Source organism: Ailuropoda melanoleuca, chromosome 15 (genome assembly GCF_002007445.2).
Source record: "Ailuropoda melanoleuca isolate Jingjing chromosome 15, ASM200744v2, whole genome shotgun sequence".
Taxonomy (NCBI): Eukaryota; Metazoa; Chordata; class Mammalia; order Carnivora; family Ursidae; genus Ailuropoda; species Ailuropoda melanoleuca.
The window spans coordinates 53,548,334-53,569,652 of record NC_048232.1 but is presented as its reverse complement, the minus strand read 5'-3'; the positions used below and the strand labels follow the sequence as shown (position 1 = coordinate 53,569,652).

Here is a 21,319-nt window from a genome sequence, read left to right as displayed (position 1 = left end):
AGATTTAGGAGGCACTTTCAGCACTTTGAATACCTCATTGCATTGTCTCTTGGCTTATTTCTGAATAGAAGCCAGCATATTTTCTTACGTTTGAATCCCTGAATGGGTCTCTCATTTTCTTTGTTGCCTTTAAAATTTCTATCTTTATCATCCACTTTCAGTAACTTGATTATGATATGCAGCTCCCACTCTTGCTAAACATGGTCTCGGGCACAACAATTAAACTTTCATTATACTTATCTATAAAGTATGGGACTCCACAGATCTTAAAGGATTTTGTAAGGATTAGTTGGGATGATGTATATAAAAGTATTCTAAAAAGTTTATAATTTACTACAATAACTTGCCAATCCAAGAATACTTTCAGTGAAAATTAAAATAGAAGCACAGTATTGTTAACAGGTGAATAACGATTTTTGTTACCTCGTATTAAGTTACAGTTTAATTTTCAAGTGACTGTATGGCAGACACTGATTCAGAATATCTAGTTGAAATGTCCAAAATCAAAATTTTATTGACTTGTTTTCCAAATCACATTGTATGTTATTTGTACACATGTCTCTATTCATTTTAGTCCAGAAAATTCCTTGAGGATGCTCAAATCATTCATGAACAAAACATCAGTTGTCTTATTTAGCAGAAGTCGATATTACTGCCATAATTTTCAAGAAGGGCATGTGAAACATACACAGGGTATGACATACAAATATGGTACTAATATCAAAAAGTATAATACAACCTAAAAATGAGATGCATTATCTTACTAATAAACATTACACACTGACCAGTCTGGGTAAAAGATTAACTTTGCAGAGTTCATTGTACTTTTATGAAACACTTTCGTATGTGCAATCTAATCTATTCCTCCGAACATCTTCATGAGCTGGTAGGTGGATGACTCCTGCTTCCACACGAAAACTCTATGCAAAGTTATGAAGTCATTTAACATGAAATATTATTTGTCCTAAAAAGGCAATCTGTTTTGCCATGATTATGCTTTATAAAATTTATTTTTTCATATTTTCATTTCTCATCTCATTCAGTTGAGAATTTCAGATCCTTTTGTGTTCCAGGCTTCATCAAAAATTGCATGTGAGTTTTCTGGGAGTTGGCGTGAAAATGGACTTGCCACAATAATGTTGTGGGTTTGGAGGATGCATACTTCACTGAACTTAAATTCCATTTCTAAAATCTAAGGTTTGACCAGATGTGGAGAGCGAATCGTCATCTTTTTTATGAAGAGGGCAAGGTTTAATTAGCCTTTTTCAAAAGACTTATTATACGTTTCACCTATAAACTGCAAGAAGAAAATTATGCGTTTTAAAGCAGGATGAAAGTAGAGGTGATACCGCAGCTGCTCTCGTCTCTGGCAAACCATTCTGAGAGGCTCCAGTTTCCTTTGGCTCAGATGAAACACATGTTGCTCATTTATTGTACATGTGCTTCACGTATTTTGACAAATCTGATCTAAAAATGTTACAGATGTTCCTCATTATTCTAATTTGCACTTAGTAGCAATAGACACCTATAGAACATGTCTATACACCGGCTGTTTCACAATATAATTAAGAGAAAATGTAGCTATCATTAATACATGTGAGTTTCAATTCAATTTTAGGTATAGTTTTGTGATATAGCTAGTGAGAGATACACACTCAACAGGTGTTCTAATTTTTTCTTTCTGTGAATGAAGACAAAGCTTTTTTTTTTTTTAACAGGTTTCAAATAATTTCAGGTGGACATGAAATTATTCTGATCTTAATGTCTTTTTAGAGATTTCTAGTCAATGTATGGCCAGAGATCAGGCAGTAGTATTATCACTTGAGTACTTACTGGAAGTGAAGAATCTCAGGTCCTACCCTAGACCTATGGAAACAGAGTCTGCATTTTAACACAACCCCCAGGTGATGTGTATGCACAGTAGAGTTTGACTAGCACTGTTTTAGAAGAGGTATTATATTAAAACTTTGTTTTGTACAGACACATATGCATACATACATGAGTCAAACCTGGAACTCTATGCTGTACACATCTGTTTTATACAGATATTTTAAAGAGTGGGCTGGCTTGTAGATTGAACTGTTTATTTTCTTATTATCTAATACATTAAAAAGTAACCTCACCAGTACTTTCCAAAGGCTGTCTGTCTTCCATGCATACAAAAAACCCACATTAATAAGTACTGGCTCACCACACTTTTTCATTGACTGATACATGAAGGAAACTAAAGAGCTTCTACTCCAACTTAAATCTTTTAGAATTCTCATTTCTTACTGTTTTCTGTAACTTTCTATAGAATAAACTTGGTTGGAACAATAGTGGATTTTATTATAACTCTGCTTTGCCATGAAAAAACAAGACGCAGGACTGCTTATAAGATTAAAGAACTTAATTTCTTGGGTAATAAATTTGATTTTTAAAATATCTTACTACTGATGGTTACCTTGAGAAATGATTATATGTTAATTAAATATATTATACTCTAGTACTATATTGTACTTACATATAATTTACTGCATTAAATTATTCAAGGTAATTATCAATTATATCTCAATATGTGATATAAAATAAAATTTATACTTATAAGGACCTCTGAAATCATGCTGCAAAGTAACTCAATTCCTTAAAATTTAATTTGATTGGCCATCACATTTCCTATATGTACATGCCAGCAGAAATAACCATAAGGTATAATTCTTATCATAGAAGAAATAGAATAATTGATACTGTTTCATGTTATGATCCTTAATTGAAATCTATGACAAAATAATTTCATATAGTTCAAAACTTACTTAGTACGTTGTCATTAACAAAAAGGAGATTGAAATATGTTAAGAAAAAATCTCTAATTTGCTACAACCTGGAGAATACCATTTTTGCAGTTCCACCAAATACACTCCTCCATGATATGTTGCGAGATGAGAAAGGATCCTTTTATGTAATCTATTCAGAAATTTCTGTTGGCAGTACAGCAGCACATCATCAGTTTATGAGCTTGTCATACATCCTACATTTCTACTGAAGAGACCTTTCAAAACTATTACTATTAGGTTGAATAGATATCTAATAGACAAATACTCTGATACGTTTAACCATGTATTTAATTATACAGCATAGTGGTACTTGTCCCGAAAAAGATACAAATGTAGACAGTACGAATATACTCTATAGCCTCTTATGAACAATTGCACTGTTTCATTTCTCTTTTTGTTTTTCAAACTAAAGCTCACAATGCAACTTAAATAGCCCTAAGTGTCCCCGAAGAGCTACTCTGTGTTGTATAAAGGCTAAGTAATCCCGGCAGTGCCAAGAGGTTACTGTTCAGCTGTTGGAGATCATGAGATGACATCTCAGCTCTCATAAAACAGAGGATTCAAAACACAGGGGTGTACATGGAAGTACAGATCATTATGACAGTCCTGGAAGTTATCCACAAGGAACGTTAACACCCTGGAGGCCAAAATAACACGACCGAATCAACATTGACAACTTTTGTTCAGGGTTCAATCCGATATGTGGGGAAAATTTACCTGGAAACATTCATGCTAATATCATGATAATTTTCTATTTGGCTCATTCCAAAAGTATGGAAGACTTCAAAAATCTCTGGGATATCTTTTCTTAAACATTTTGAACACATATTTATTTTGTACAAAACAAAATGACTATCCTGAATTAGCTATTTCCTAGAACTATTCCTAAAATGTCCATTCTTTAGTAAGGCACAGTAACAGAAACATAGAGATTTCTTTAAGGTTGCACATTTCAATCCAGAAGAGTGAGGGGGAAATTTTGGCCCCTGGGATTTGAAAATATCTTCCAGTTGTAATCTTTGGTCTGGGTATTTACATGGTGGTCTCTTCCCATTCAAGCTCAACATCACCTATAACATAAAGTAACATGTCACAAGAGAGAACTGAAATGACCAGTTCAAAAGATTTAAATGTTTCATGGCAAAAATAGAATGCAGATACAGAGGCTAGTACTCTAACTTGGATTAGAGAGAAATAATAAAAATTTGTTATGTGCATTAACCAAGCTCCTAAAACATTTTCAACATGTGGTTACTTTTAAATTAACGCTCCTGGTGCACTATTAGATTGGTACATGTTGCCTCTGTTTACCTTCCATGGCATCCAAAGAGTCCATCTTTTGAAGTGCTGAATAGTTAACAAAACAGATGGGCTGATTACTCCCTTTACTTGATAGGAGATCCAGGATGCACTGGTATAAAAAGATATACTGCGCCTAGACACCAAAGAAAGAGTGGTTAAATAAATGGGTGGGGTGGATTTTTAAAAATTGTTTCAAAAAATTATCTTTCTTAAAAGGGGAGCTATACTGTTACAGTGAAGAGTAATGCTGAATTTAAAAATGTTAAATAGCTAAGCTAGAAGCACAGAATTTACCATGTATGTAAATGATTTTGTACCATTTCAAACATCAGGTTTTCTAAATTCCTACGGCTTCTTGTAGCTTCAAGTTTTTTTTTTTTTAATTCTTATCATTAAACCTCATGCTGATTTGTTCTTGCTTGCTGTGATTATAAAAAAGTGGCAAATTGGGTTATTTAAATCTGTTTATGAATTTCCTTTTTCCTGTTAGGTCTAAATGAGTAATTTTTCTTATAAATAGTTTTCTTGTTAGAATGATTAGAATGGCTATTGGAATGCAGATGATAAATTTGCTTTCATTATCTGTGAGTGAGCATATCTACACACCATCAGCACATTTAAAATATGTTTGACAATTCTGTTGATCACCTGACATTTGGCCTACTTTATGCCAAGTATCTGGTCTTTATTTGAAAGTTCAAGGCAGCTGATCACTGAAATATTCAAACACCCATGTCCTGGACAAGGACTTCTAGCATTTCATCTGAATGTTTAGGCTAAATTCAGTACCATCCAGGTTAAGTTTTTTTCAATATAATTCAATAACCTGTTAGCATTTCTGAGTTTGGACTTTTCCAAAGGTACTTAAGGTTAAGTCATAGAAAATCACTCTCCTTTTTACACAGGAAACATAACTGATGTTAAAAGAACATAACCAAATATTTATACTTTATATATTACATATTATAATTTATGTATGTATATTGGCAATTTATTTAAATAGGATGTCCTCTAAAGTGACTATATATTCATACCTATTGGTACTGTATCTCAAAACTTTTTTGGAACTCCTCTACTGAAACTGTCTTCAGAAGCTGTTGATCATTATTACGAATATCTATTACGAATCTCTATTTCGAATCTATTACAAATATCTATTATGAATATGTATTTCTTCCTAAATTACAAAATGCTTCCACAAACATCTCCTCAACAGAATGTCAGTTCTGGGAGGGCAGAACTCTGTCACATTCACTGCTCTATTCCCATTACCTGTAATAGTGCCTGGCACGTAGTAGTTACATAACAAATGTTTGTTGACTCAGTATCATTTAATTCTCACAACTAGCCAACCTTTACCATTTAAGGAAGGATTTCATTTGTAGAACATTTAGAAGTCATTAGGGATTAAGTTTTGTTAGTGAGTGGACGATCGAGTTACATGATTCAATTTTGGGAAGAAATGAAGTGTCGTTATATAGTAATGAAAACACGTTGAAATTGCTAGTAAAGTACTTCTCAGGGTAATTCTAAAAATATGCTTTCTAAATACATGTCACACAATGAATAACATTATTGGCAGAAATATATGGACCCAATACAATTTCTTTAAAAACAACAATCATTTGAATTGATGAGTTTTGGTAGTTTTTACAAAATCACATTTGAATTTGAAGTCACATTTGATATGTGAAGCTTCAGACTGTCCTGATCTCATTTTCTCCACTGGAAAGAATGATGGGTGTAAACTCTGCCAGCAGGCCAGGCTGAGCTTCACAGGGCAGGACTATATTTTCCAAAATCCCTCTGTCATGGTGTGTTATTGCCAAAGAGGTAGGGAAGAGCTCAAGTCCAGTTTTGGCTTAGATAATCACGGTACCTTAAGAATGAAAATTGTCTGATGTTTAGCTTCCTCATGTGGGGGATCATAACACCTATGTTGTGATGTTTAAAGGCCTTACAATATGTAAAGTTCCTGGCAAAAAACTAGGGAGCCCAAGTATATTAGTTTTTTTTTTTTCTTCTCCCCTAAGACGTCACATCAGTATATCTTTAGGAAAACCAGAGCAGAAAAGGGACTCATCCCAGATTAACCCTTATTTGAGGAACTGATAGCCGTTCAGGATATTACCTCACTGAGGACTATTCTCTCAGAAAGTTCTTGAGGCTGTTATGAACTATTTTTTGGTAGACAGTGAAAGAGCTCAAAGCTTCTTCCTGGGTCTGGGCCATGCCCCCAGAGCGGCGCTTTAGTGGTAATATATTCTGAGGTTCCCACCTCCCCAGCCCTGCCCACGGCTACTGTAGTATGTGCTGAGACAGCGTTCTTCCTCGAAACTGCAATCAGTCCCAAGTGCAACAGAGGGAAATAAGAAACCACTCTTGTGCAAGGCAATACTGGTTTGTAAGGGCCAGAGCCAAGGACTGTGGTCATTTTCCTTTTTAACGTCTAAGAGAAAAGATGGTAATGAGCAAAACTTCTGGGTAGGAAGTCAGGTGAAAGAGAGCTTCAGCACCAGCTTTTCAGCAAGGAGGGAATCCAGCAGAATTCTGTCAGATATTTACTGCATGCTGGGCATTGACTGGGTGATTGGTGCTGTAGATACTTTCTCTTATTTAATACCGACAATAAGCATGGGAGAAGTACAACAAGGCTATTTTACAAAAGAGAAATCACTCAAAGAAGCTAATTAAACAAGTCACAGAGCCAGCAATTAATTCAGCAGCTGAACTGGAATCATAACTCAATTCTTTGACTTCAAAATTCACGCTCTTTCCATTCCCTTACCCAACTGTAACATATTGTTCGGGCTGGTTAAACGAGCATAATGTACGAAGTTTAGAGCATATGTTGTGTACGAAATTGTGTGAAATTATTAACAAGCATTCTTGAACACAGTCTTCACAAAGTTCAGTTCCACTTATAGAGTGTAGCAAAAATATTTTCAACTTTTATTACCTGAAGAGTGACTCTAGTTTCTAGAAGGAAACAAGATCCCCGATCTGTCCCACCCTCTGTCCTATCCAAAAGAGCCAACCAGTCTTGATCAATGTCAAGAACACTGAGCACCTGTGCATATGTGTAATCTAGGGATACGGGAGGAAAATGTTAGCTTTCTGTTTATTCTTATTGTTAACAAAAATAAGAAAGCATTTGGGTTTTAATAATGGTTAATATTTGGATTGACACTGGAACCCTTATAATTGAGAACAAGTTACCTAATTCATGGGCCCAATGCAAAATGACAATGAGAGTTTCCTCCTTCAAAAAGTATTAAAGATTTTCAAGACAGTGACAGCAAACATTAAATCAAGGGCAGTGCCCTTTTGAGCACAGGTTGCACGCCCAGGAAGTCAACCCTGGTCACAAGTTAGGTTCCATTTGTGATGGGAAGAGTGATGCTTCACTCCTTTGTTTCCCTTCAGCATATAGGGAAAAGCATATGGACTACATTACCTAGTTTTACTTAACCATCATAAAATTGCAGTGGTTTAAAAAGATTCCTACAAAGATACTATGGATTGAAGGTAATATTTATCATGTAAGTCCAAATGAATTACAAGGAAATGGCAGGGCTGATGTTCTTTGTGCTTCTAGAATAAACTTATAGCTATTCTATGAGGTAAAAACAATATTGTAATGAAATCTGACAAAAAGCTAGATTGCTTTCTAAAAAATTATAAGTAATTTAGAATAGATATTAAAAATCGTTTGAAACAGAATTATCTTGTGCAAAGTATCATTGTCTTATTGACAATATGAATATCATTATCTTAATGAGAATCACAATTAGCAAGATTTCAAAATATTGCTCATTTGATCTTTATCTCATGTTTTTTGATTCCTCACCTTGCATATATACATTTTATAATTTATGTAATTGTTCCGAATACATTTAAAAAGCAAATAAAGATTTATTGGAGTTGAATGCTCAAGCGTTCTTCCTGAAAGGGGTGGGCAGTCCACAAAGTTTAGACGTCTCTGTTCTAGAGCAGCATGTTCTTAAGAATATTAACGTCCCCCTACATGGCATTGTAGATTCTGGGGTCAAAAGAGGTTCAAGGATTTCACAATCATGTAATTTTGGGAAATGTTACTCACAAGGGCACTGAATTTATAATTGTCAATGTATAGTCGCATAGAGGCTTTAAGGAATTCTAAGATCAGCTTAACTTCTTTTCAAACATATTTAGCAAAGAACCTGGTTTCTCACACCTTTAACAATTGTGATGCCATATGTGTTTTCTAGTAGGTATTGTGGAAAATACTATTACAGCAGGTCAATATATTTACTGTGAGAAAACTTCCATTTGAAGAGTATAGAAATATCAATCCAAATATACAGAGAGAAACATCTTACATATTGTAATTAGACAGACTTGGGCTTGAGTTTTGGTTCTGAAACATTAATTGTATAATCTTGAAATATCACTTAAATTCTTTGAATGGAACATCTGCTTCCCTATTTGTGAAGCAAAGCCAATAATACCTCATCTCTTGATTAGTTTTATTGACACTGCTTTACAAATAAAGATTAAATAATACATGTAAAGGATTATTATAGAAGATGGAACTCACTAGACACTCAATGTAAGATTTTAGTCTCATTATCATTATGTGATTTTTTTTAATGAAGAAAAATCTATATATTTTATAAATGTTTTTGCCTTTAAACCAAAACAACAAAACAAAAAATTCCCAGGGAGTTAGTTAAGATGCTATGACAATTGTTATTAGTACTAATATACAGTAGGGATAAATATGGACAAGTGAAATACATAGAACCGCATAAGAGTCAATATTTTAAGCTTTTTCCAAATATAACATTTAGCATGTTTATAAAAGAAATTGATTTGATTCACTTCCTAAGCTTTCGAAATTTGCAAATATAAAGACATCAATTTTTGAATTACTTTCTATATGCCGATCAGTTATAAACAAGCTAGGATGAGCAGTCAGAGCTGGTGCTGAGGGGTGACTGTGCCACATGGAATGCCCCTCTCCAGCCCTGTCCCCTCTAGGAGGTTTATAGTGTAGAAAAACAGAATGTCTGCTCTGCAAGTAAAGTTTGAAGTCCATGCCCAACCAGACTGTTGCCACTAAGATCTTCCCTTGTGGAAAGTCCAGAGCTGACACTGCGCAGGGTGTTAGATACCTTACCAGGTTCTGTACCATGCACATCCTTTCACTTCTCAGTTCAGCTACTAATCCATATATATCCACAAAATCATGGTCATTTATATGTTGTGTTAAGTGGTCCAGAGCAATAAAAACTCCAGTTCTTCCAACTCCAGCACTGCAGGAAGAGTAAAATCACATGAACATTGTTCAGCCAAAGGTTGTTCAAGTGGGTAGTGATGAAGAAAGGGGACTATGGTAGGAACAAATTCCAAGCAGGTCCTTTTCTTATTTGGAGGAATTTTTTTTGAAGTGTCTTTAGATTTGTATTGTTACCAAGACGGTCTAGATAGAGCAAGATGATTCACATTAGTACTCTAGCAAATGTTTGAGGTTTTGTTTTGTTTTGTTTGTTTTTCAGCAGTTGAACTTTTCCTCTTCTTTCATAATATTATAAGCAGTGTAGTTGAAAAAGTATAGAGAAGAGTTTTAAAAAATTGTTGAAAATTCTTGGGATGCCGGGTGGCGTAGTCAGTTAAGTGTCTGTATTTGGCTCAGGTCATGATCCCAGCGTCCTGGCTCCCTGATCAGCGGGGAGTCTGCTTCTCCTTCTCCCTCTGCCCCTCCCCCCAGCTTGTGCTCTCTCTCTCGCTCGCTCGCTCACTCTCTCTCAAATAAATACATACATAAATAAAATCTTTTAAAAAATTATTGAGAATTTTTAACACCAGAACCTTTGCATTGAACATATTTTTGGTTACCAATAGAAATGCTAAACATTAAAAGCATCCACTGTTTAGTCCTATAGCATTTCCTCTGCATCTTAACGGCAATCTCTCATAGGTTCTTTTCACTTTCTTTTCTTAGGTTTTTTTTTACTTCCTATAGATAATAAAATTGAAAAGCTATTTCGTTTCAAGAAATTAGTTTAATACCCAGAGATAAGTATGTGCTCCATACAAACTGTGAATTGATAAACGTGACAAGATTTATGCAGAAATTCCCATTAGAAGGACAAGAATCTTGGTATTTGAATGGTTAACATAGGAAGTAAATATAAAAAGAACAACAAAAGACATTTCAAAAGTCACCTAGTCTTATAAATGTTACTTTGAACAACATGAAAGTGCTGTTTTTGTTGGTAAGAAATAGTTGAATCTTAGTAATATCCCATGGTTCAACCATGTAAGAATGAGCATTACAACATAAATTCGATTATGGCAACACATATGCTGAACAGTGTAATCTGTCATGACATCATTCAATATACCCTGAGTGTCAGACCCTGTCCTAGGCATCTGGGGTACAGCTGTGAACAACAATATAGAGTCCCTGAACTTATGGAGCTTACTCTCTAGAGGACAGAGGACAGTGCACAGCTCAGCAAACACACATAGAAAGTGCCCGGCAGTAGTAAGTGCTATGAAGAAAGATAAATCAGGCTAAGGAGAAGGTGTCTCCGATTATGTAATATTTGAAAAGAAACTTGCATAAGGGAGCATACAGTGTGGGTATTTGGGGGGGGAAGCACTGCAGCCTGAGGGATGGGGGGAGAAGAGATATGAGTGGTGCATGTTCTGTGCTTTTGAGGAAGAGCCAGGAGCCCAGGGTGCAGAGAGTGCAGTGGAGAGGTGAGGGGGTGAGGCATCAGAGTGTCTGCTGCAGGGCTGCAGGTGGAACGTGAGAGGAAGAGCAGAGTCAAGGATGGCTCCAGGGTTTTGGTGCCACACACAATGGATCTGCCATTTACCAAGATGGGGGATGAGAAGGAGGAGTGAGTTTGGAGATTGCATCAAGCGTTCTGTTTTAGACACATCAGATTTTCAGTTTTGTGGTCATTCAGGTTGTCACATTGAATTGGCAGTTAAATGTATGTCTGAGTTGAGGTGAGAAGTTGGAGTTAGAGGTAAAAAATTAGTAGACAGTTTTAAATGATACTAAAAGGATTATTAATATGAGCAAACTTTTTTCTGAACTCTCTCATCCATTTCAATTACAAAGGAGATTCTTTCTCTCTCTTTTTTATTACTGATTGAAGTATACTTGACACACAATGTGACATTAGTTTCAGGTGGACAACACAGTGATCTGACATTATGCTGTTTACTACAGTGTAGCTACTATCTGCTCTCTACTCTTTTCGAGGCTACAAGGATAATATTAGGTACTTTTCTAACAGACTTTAGTGTCGGTGGCAGTGTATGTGCAAGATACGGAGAAGCTGAAGGAAGCTACTGTGCATTAAAAGTTTTGATCATCAGTGACCCAGCTTAAAAGCAATCATCGACTTTGGAAGCAAACTGTTACTCTATTTACACTATATACTCTTCTATTGAAAATGTTAAGTGTAGGGACGGGAAATGGAATTAGGAGAGTAAAAATGACACTTTTACTTTTTGTTCTATATGCTTTTTAAATCTAAGCATTATTTAGATATTTTATAATGAGCAAGGATTTATGTATTACCCTTGTAATTTTTAAAAAATCCACAAGGGTCCTGGAAAATATATAATCGTTTAAATTACATAGTGAGTTTTTTCCTCTAAATAAGAGTAAAAAACTTGGATGGATTGATATTTTCTTACATCTTTAACCACATTAATTATAGTATATACCTGTTAGAAAAATTATCAATTAACTATTGGAATTTTTATAATTAATAATTTATTTTTAATGTGAGTAAGATACTGTTATTTAAATTTTTTATTGCAGTAAAGGAAACAACATAAAACTGACCATTTTAAGCATTTTTAAGGACACAACTCAGCTGGTGTTAAGCACATTCAAGGTGTTGTACAATCGTCACCACCATCCATTTCCAGAACTTTTTCATCATACCAAACAGATGTTCTCATTAAACAACTAATTAAACAATGTACCCATCAAACAATAACCTGTTAAACAATGTACCCTTCTCTGTCTCCCTTGAGTCCCTGGTGACCACAATTCTACTTTCTGTCTCTATGAATTTACCCATTCTAGGTTCTCATGTAAACAAAATCATAAAATAGTGTATTATTACCTACTTTTTCTCTAATTTACAAACCAATTGTTGAAGAGACTCAAGTTGAGACTTATTTAGATTTATTACATTACAAAACAATCAAACCCATCTGTCCAGAAAAACTCTGAATTCTAAACAACCTTGAATTTTATTTCTTAAAGTGTTAAATACCAATGAAAATAAAGTGAAGAAAAACTTCAATGTATTGTTATGTTCTCTTAGCCATGTTCAAAGAGCTAGTCAAAAGAAGACGTGCATAGCTAAAGTTTGTAAAAAATTGTCATACTTGGGTTGGTCACTTAATTTGATCTTTATTTTAAAGTCCATTTTCTTTTATTCTTTACAACTCAAATCTAAAAATTTGCTTTATGAAAAAAATGTAAATTATGGTAGTAGACTAATGCCAATTGAAATAATAAAGGAACAGATGTTTATTTGTAAAATTCTTAAAATCCTACACACACACATTAATGAGGGGCTACAATTAAAAAAAAATTTAAGACTTTCCTTTGAGAGGCACAATCCAGTCAAGAGTTCAGGAAGATTCCCTTACCAGTAAGATACTTTCCCTTGCTTTTAGACACCTTCCCTACTCACTTTATTTTTGCCATTTAACCTTTTATAAAGCTATAATTTGACCCATAATAACTAGTAAAACATCCGAAAACCGGAAATTGGAATGAAGCTATATTAACATTCTGCCAGAAAATAATCAACAGTATCATGATAATAAAAAGACCACATTGACTTTAAAGACCATTTCTAGCGTTTCATATAAGGTTCTGAAAGTCTCTTCCTTACCTGCAGTGAACAATCATGGGTGTGGTGTCATGCGCTCTGCTTGCTCGAACCAATTTTACAAAGTGAACTAGAGGAGCGCTGTTTTCTGGGACCCCATGCTCAGGCCAAGCAGTAAAGTTGCACTGTCGAACGGTCATACAATCTCCATGCTAGGTAACATGACAGATTAGAGAAGCATGTTACGATTATTAAAGCACCATAATGAAGGTTTTAAGGCAGCTATGTCCTACCTTTTGAAAGTGATTTTTTAAAAATGACTATTTACCAAACAGAAGAAACTAGGTTTTTCATGATTTCCTGCAAGATAGATCCTCTATTATTGCTACAATAAAGCAAATTGCCTTCCAGCATGAATGGAAACAATAAAAAAGCTTGCAGTGATGATAATATAGAGTGTTTATATTCAGATGTAGTGTAACATTTGGTAGCACAAGAATAGCAGATTTTAAAATAATTTTGGTCCAAAATTAAATAAACACATTCACCTATTATTCAAAACACAGGTATTGAGTGTCTGCTAATGTCAGAAAGTGTAAAGAGCCTTGTGTCATTTCCTGTGTGTATAGGCATCGATACAAACTGATAAAGTGGGATCCCATACTGTATCTTCTGTATCGGCTCTGGATTAAATAGAAAATCAAATCATTAAGATGAAGAAAGAGACAACTGATTAGGGACAGTCCTGCTTTAAGTCAAATATTACAGTTTCTTCACCAAAGAAAAACCTAATGATCTACTTATTTCCTTCTTTTTTCCCCTTGTCTACCTAAGAATTTGGTGCTCACTGGTTAATATAAACTTTAACCCTGAGATTTGTAATTAAACACAGTGACATAGATATTGAGGTCAGTTACCAATTAAAAACTTCTGTTTAGAAAATACCAGATAAGTACTGTTGATCATAGAGGTACTGTTGCAAGGGACAGTTCTAGAAATTAATTTTACTTTTAGACATTTAGAGCATTCATATTACTATTGCATTCCCCTCCCTTGCCTTTTTTTTACCCTTTCAATTTTCAGATCCCTGATGGTCCAATCTATTTGAACATCTTCCATTAGCTTCGTAATCACTATATCTCCAAAGACAGTAACCGGTTTATTGTCCTCTGGCCAGTACTGATGGCATCTGATCTGTATTCAGGCAAAATCACGAGTCGTAAGAACCATTGTTATATTGATCTATATATCACAGTTTTTGCTACTAAGTAAAAACTGCCTTATAGATGTCCAAGTTATTGATGACTCACAAAATTAGCTGAAATTATCACACATATATGAAGACAATTGTAAACTAACATCTTGTGAAAAAATTTTCAAACAACTTACCCGCCCTTTTTCAAAACACTGCGTTAGCATCACTAATGTTTTTGCTCTGGTTTCCCACACCATTCTCCAAAAATCCCCAACTGTTCCTGGTAATGGACCTTGAGTGGCAATAAATTCATTTGGACATAAATAGCCCTAAAAGGATATAATTACAACATTAAATCAACATTTATATAGAGAGTATTTTTTAGTTTTTGAGCAATAGATAAAAATAAACTAGTTATAAAATATATAATAGAATGAGGAATTCACCCACAATCTCACTTCCAGAATGAAGTACTGTTAATATTTTGGTCAATTTCTTTCAGTATTAAAATATCTACATTTCTCTATTGAAATAATATTTATTTGTTTCTACTGTGTGCCAGGCACTGTCCTAGGAATTGGGGATTCATCACTGACAAAGACACTAAAATTCCCATTCTTATTTATTTTCTTTTCTTTATATTTATATAAATAAATATATTTATTTTTATATTTTATATTTATATAAATAAATATATTGATATTTATTTTATATTCTTTATTAAATATTAGGGGAGATAGACATTAAGTCCATTAATAAGTCTCTTAAAAAAGCAAATTACATATAACTTTTAAAAGTGGTAAGTGCTATGAGAGAGGGTTTTAGAAAATAAGATATTCAGAAAAGATTCACTGGTGATATCTTAGGAAAGACTTGAAGAAGTAAGGGAGTAAGCTTTGCAGGATTTAGGGGAGCATGTTCCTGGTAGAAAGTCAAGTGTGAGAACATTAAAGGAAAAATGTGTCTAGAATTTTCTATGAACACCAAATGGCTAGAGTGGAGTAAACGAGGAGGGGACAGTTATGAAAGATGACATAAGAAAGAACAGAAGAGGGAAGATAAGGGTGCTTTGGGTCCTAGCAGGTAATGAAAAGATTTTGGTTTTTACTGGTGATGATCTAGAAAGCTGTTGAAAGGTTTTGAACATATAGAGTGTATGGTTTAACAGTTTTACTCCTGATTTCTGTTAGAAGACCAGCCTATACGGGTTAAAAGGTGAAAGGAGGAGAATAGCTAGAAGGTTTTTGCAATGATCCAACCAAAGGTAGTTTGGGTGGTAACTGTGGGGATGGTGAGAAGTGACAGGATCTGGATATATTTGAAGACAGAGTCAATAGAATTTGTTGATGGGCTGGATACTGGGCATAAGAATCAGTAAAAATTTCAAAGGAAGATTGGGAAGACTTTGGGATATTCAGGTTTGAAGGGGAAATTAGGAATTCATTATGGACCTATTAAACTTAAAATCTTTGTTGGATATTGAAGTGGGAATATCATGAAGGCAATTGAGTGTATGAGTTTGGAATTCAGGAAGAAATCCAAACTGGAGACATAAATTTGAAAGTAATCATCACACAGATCTCAGTTAAAACACAAGAATGGAAAATTATCAAGGAAATGAATTTGGAAAGAAACTATAAATTCAAGGATTGGGCTCTAGATAATTCAAGTGTTTGGTCGTGGAAGAGAAAACAGAAAACTAATGACACTGAGACGAAAGAGTCACAGCTGTAGATGGAAAATTGAGAGAATGAGGTCCTGGATGCCAAGTGAAGAAAGTGTTTCAAGGATGAGGGCAATTAACAGGAATCAATTTATAAAATGTTTCTCCTGGTCATCTGCATTTCCCTTTCTCAGGGACTAAATGTCCTTTGGTACTATAATATTCTATCAATGTGGGAACAGTTCTGATGTTTCTGATGTTATTACAGCTCATTGGCATCATGGCCTTTAATCTTTAACTTCTAATTATGGTAAAAATCTCTCAGGTTAAAGTAATTTCAGGCATCTCCAGTAGAGATAATTGTGAGGGTTTTGTGCCGTTCTCTTGTCCCTTACATAACGTTTTTATTGTTAATTCTCTTGAAAACCTTTCTAGACTCATTTGTAAAGTTAGTGGCTGTTTACAGGGATGCAGTATCTCTTTCCCTCCCTACCTCTCTCCCACAGTCCATCCACCATCAAAATGTTCCAACTCCCTGTGAGTCCTACCTACGGGAGCACAATTCACAAGGACAGCCAAGGGTGAAGAGATAAAGATACATTAATCTACTTACAGACCCTGACCTGAAATTTCCCAATTTTAAAGGGTATCCCTCAGATGTACCTAAAGTACATCACTTCTCCCTTTTCCTTTCCCCAGACTTTAGCCCTTTTGCTTTTCCATCTGAAGACTAGTCATTTTGTTTTCTGCCCTACTTCCCTTTATAGTTCTCCTCTCTTTTTCCTCTAGACCTGGAGATACAGAAATCCAGAACCCATTTGTAGATGGCCTCCGTCTTTTGCTCTTGGAACAAGTGTTCATGAACTTTCAGCTGGAGGTGCCACGGAACAAAACTGGGGGGATGGGAGGGAATTGATGCATCAGATATTTCATGAATTTGGGGATAGTGAAGTGAGGGCCACTAGGGTATCATGGGTTTTCTATTCCCATCTGTTCCTGGCATTCCAAGCAAAGGAGATTTACCTAAAAGCTAAGAGCAACAATATACTTTCACTCCAATTCTGAAATCTGCCATACCGTACAGTGCTTTCCATCTGGGCCTACTTACCATGCAGCTCAGTAACGATAATGCATATCATTACATATGGGTCATAGAGACTTTGTTGTAAGATTTATTATATTACAACATCATTTGATTAGAGCAGGACATATATATTCAGAATTCTTAGTTTATTGCTCACCCTGCATTATCATCTTCTTATGGCTGTTTCCTGACAACCTATAATATTTAGAGTGGGCACTAGGTGTTCATGAATATTCCTTTGTTTATGTAAATCTATGTGGTTTAATTACACCTATTAAAACTGTCAGTTTCCTTTCTAATCATATTCACACTCTATACTGTCACCCTATAACTGGTTGAACATTAGAGAATGTGAATTATTCTTTCGTACGTAGTTATTAGTGAATAAAAATGGTACAAATCAGTAGATCACTTATACAACCATTTGCCCTTGCCCTGTTCTATAGTATCACAAAACATATGATCATTAGCACATTGATTAAATTAAATGCATATATGCATCATTCTGTAAATCAAAGTAAAGCTTCAACATGCTGTAGAGTTTAGGCTGCAATGGTAATTAGTAAGCAAAAGATTTCACCAAAATCTTTAGAGAAGAATTACATTTTCAAGGGACTCAAACATTTGATAAGTGACTAAAATATGTCATCACAATAGAAAATATGTGTGGTTTTTTTCAAAATGGATTTAAAGTTCTTTCATAAAAATAGGCTGGAATTCAAAGGATGCTTTAACTTCTCCAAACCCTCTCTCATTTCTCCTATTAAAAAATCTGAAATTCTCCCTTTACATATTTCTTTCACAATAAGGCCCACATATAATTGCAATTTTGGAGTCATTATCAACCAATATAGAATTTAGAAAGAAATTTTCCCCCTTAACAGTGGTTTCAAGGGAATGGGACACAGGACAAATTATGTTAATGGGGAAAGGATGGAACATCATAGAAGCAGAGTCTCAGTGGGACCAAAGGGCAGGCCTGGGAGTGATGACCTATGAATAAGAAAAGAATACAAGACTGTGGACACTAGAGGAAACTCTCAAGTGCCTGTAGGGTCACCATGATAAGGATGGCTAACTTTGCTATATGTTAGATTGAACCCAGTGGGTGAAAATATAAGGGAGCATATCTTGTTTTTAAGAAAACAACTGTATATTGGAGTTGTTCAGAGATAGAATCATCTGCCTTAGGAGGAAGTAGGTGAATCAATGCCAAGAGAGGCTAACATCTAATTATCAGGATTTTTTCAGAAACAGTTCCAAGGTGAATGGTTGAATTTAATAACTGCAAGGGCAAGGGCAATTCCATGTGTCAACCCCAGTGCAGGTCTTGGGTGCATTTCAGGTTTCTAGGTACCTGTGATAGTGATGAGCATTGAGAGGGTAAGCGAGCCATGCAGAAGGAGAGGGAGAGAGAGATCCCTAAAACACTTTGGTTTCATTCAATTTTTAATCCAATGCAGCATGTGTTTATCTATGATGCACCAGACAGTACATTAGGCATGTCACAATCTATCCTGTGTTGGTTCATTCATGGTTTTTGAGCAGCTACAATGGAGTGCACATTCTACAGGTAACTGAGGAGCAGAGAACATCATAGTCTCCTTGAAGGACTGAAAATCTAGATGGCAAGAAGAGCATACAATTTTTATGTTGTGTGGACTTAACTGTCTATTTGACTAACTTTTTCTTTGTAAGAGAGATTGACAGACATCGTCCTTGTGTACAAAGAATGTATATAGTGGAAAGGCCTGGGGATATGTAGCTTGAAGTTATATATCTGTCACTTAGTGAAATGATTGTTGGTAAATTGCGATCTCTATTAGGAGCCCCCGTTTTCCCATCTATAAAATGGGAGTACCTAGTGTTGTTGTAAGGAATTGGCACATAAAATCCATAGTTTATAATAAATTTCTTATTTAAAATAGTTGGAAGAGCAATATAATTGAAGTATTGAAGTATTTATGTTTTATAAGAATAGAAAGCATATATAAGAATATAAGACATAAAAAAATAGCAACTTACAGAAACATAGCTGGCATTAATATAATCCGATCCTGGAATACTAGCATCAGCTATCAGCTTCACTCTGTTATTGTTATCTAGAGGACAATATAAGACAGTAATGCTAATTCATTATTTAAATTGCCACTACTTGATTGTACTATGAAAGTAATACAAAGAAATTCATGATGTAACACCAAACATTACAGATGGTCATAAAATTAAAGTAGAAGTTCCCTCTTATCCCATATTTCCACTACCCAGAGATGATGACTATTAATATGTTCTTGTAAATATTTCTAGAATCTTCTATACGATTTCATAAAAATTAACCACAAGTGGAGTGATATACTTTCTTTTCTGCATTTTTTTCATTTACCTATATCTTTCCATATAATCATAAACAAAAATCCCTTGCTCATTATTTTAAACAGCCATATCGTATTTCATTGTTTGAATATAACATACTACTTTAACTCTTACGATGATTTAAATTAACTTCATTTTGTTATTGCAAAACGATAAACAAATATAACTAAACTTTTTGCACATATGCTGTAGTGTACTGGAAGAATACTTACCAGCAATAAAATTCCAAAATCCTGTCGTACATTTCAAATTTTGAAAGATATTGCCAAATTGTTCTCTTAATTATATCAATTCATCCTCTGAACAAAAGTGTTTGAAAAGTGTTTGAACAACTCTGTTTCCTCTTAGTTTCACTACCACAGATTTTGTTAAACATTTTAGCTCATGATATTTTGATAGATACAAATTGATGTCTCATAATACTTATTTTTATTTCCTTAAATATGAAAGCAATTCAACTGAGCTTCTTTGCTTGTGTATTGGTCATTTTAAATACCTTTTTCATTAATGGCCTTTTCATATTATACTTTTTTTCTATTTTTTAAAAAAATTTTATTTATTTGTCAGAGAGAGCATGCATGCACACAAGCAGGGCGAGCGGCAGGCAGAGGGAGAAGCAGGCAGAGGGAGAAGCAGGCAGAGGGCAGGCTCCCCACTGAGCTGGGAGCCCGATGCTGGATTCGATCCCAAGATGCTGAGGTCATGACCTGAGCCAAAGGCAGATGCTTAACCACTGAGCCACCCAGGTGTCCCTATTTTTCTATTTCTAAAAAATATTTTATACAAAAAATATATCATGCTACATATTCAATACATATTACATGCACTGAAATTTTCTTACCATTTTTTGACCTGCCCATCAATGTAGCTAGCTATTTTGCCATACATAAAATGTACATTTTTTAATAATCAAAATTTGAATTATTTTTCCTCATGGTGTCATGATGGCTTCTTGGGTCATTCATACAAAGGTGTCTGTCACACTAATATTTTTATTTTTACAAATCCTCCATTCATATCTTTTTCTAGAACTTTAATGGGTTTTCTGCTTTTGTTTTAACTATTTCAATCTTTGATCCATTGGGATTTACTATTATTTTCAATGGAACTAGGCAAAATCTAGCTTGTATTGTTTGTTTCTTTGTTGCCATTTGGAACAATGAACAGTCCCAGTTAGTTAACATTCTATTGTTCCCATCTTACTCAAAATACCACTCTTATTATACACTAGATTTCTCTATGCATTTCTAGGCCTATTTCTGGACTATTTATTCTTTTCTAGTAACTTATCTGCCCATTCTTTCTTTAATAACAAACTTTTAATTATTATTCTTTAGAATATTTTAAGATCTGGTATAACTAGATGCCCCCTAACCATTTTTCTTCAAGAAAGGGGTTCAAATTATTTTTTTCCTGAGGCTTTTTACCAAAGTTGGTATTATGATTGGTATTTCAATTGGAATGTCCAGGGCTAATTTTAGCTAGGCATGGAAATGATATAAAATACCTATTACTACATAATTATTTTGAAGATTTTTTTTTTTTTTTTTTTAAATCTCATTGGGAAGGCACATGGTAGGGGGGGAAAATGGGGAAATCGGTTTGGGTTTGAATTCCNAAATGGGTAAATCGGTTTGGGTTTGAATTCCAGATGATCTATCTACCATATGAATGGCCTTGGGTGAATTTCTTAACCTCTCTGCTCCTTCATTACCTTACCTATAATATATGGTTGTAACAGTTATTTCATAGAATCCTCTTGAGGAAAACTTACAAGAAAACTTATGGAACTTATAAAGCTGAATAGGACTTGATAAAACTTAAGCACATGTTACTTGTTAAACAACTTTGCTATATTGTTAGTGATTCAAATAACCTGCCTAATGTGTTTAGAGATGGGGAATGTTTAATCAAATTTATGCAAATGATCTATGTCTCAAAGACTTTGAATTTGGTATGATCTAACTGTTTTAATGACATTGTGGCTAGTCCTGTAATTTAGGAAGGGAAGCCATCAAGTTTCTGTTC

General features: G+C 34.6%; 1 protein-coding gene across 4 annotated transcripts in view; it reads right to left on the bottom strand.

Annotated features, from left to right (window-relative positions):
* Positions 1-503: 503 nt before the first annotated feature.
* PTPRQ (protein tyrosine phosphatase receptor type Q) overlaps positions 504-21,319 on the bottom strand; it is a 203,362-nt gene continuing 182,546 nt past the window's right edge. For 2 of the 4 annotated variants that reach the window (XM_034644219.1, XM_034644220.1), the window contains exons 38-44: positions 18,944-19,020; positions 14,366-14,500; positions 14,045-14,170; positions 13,040-13,188; positions 9,272-9,412; positions 4,125-4,248; positions 504-3,883 (exon numbers count right to left, since the gene is read on the bottom strand). In XM_034644219.1, coding sequence (XP_034500110.1) covers positions 3,680-3,883; positions 4,125-4,248; positions 9,272-9,412; positions 13,040-13,188; positions 14,045-14,170; positions 14,366-14,500; positions 18,944-19,020 — 956 coding nt within the window. In that variant the 3' untranslated portion in view covers positions 504-3,679. The remainder of the gene's footprint in view (positions 3,884-4,124; positions 4,249-9,271; positions 9,413-13,039; positions 13,189-14,044; positions 14,171-14,365; positions 14,501-18,943; positions 19,021-21,319) is intronic. The other 2 variants (XM_034644221.1, XM_034644222.1) reach the window with 1 other exon arrangement.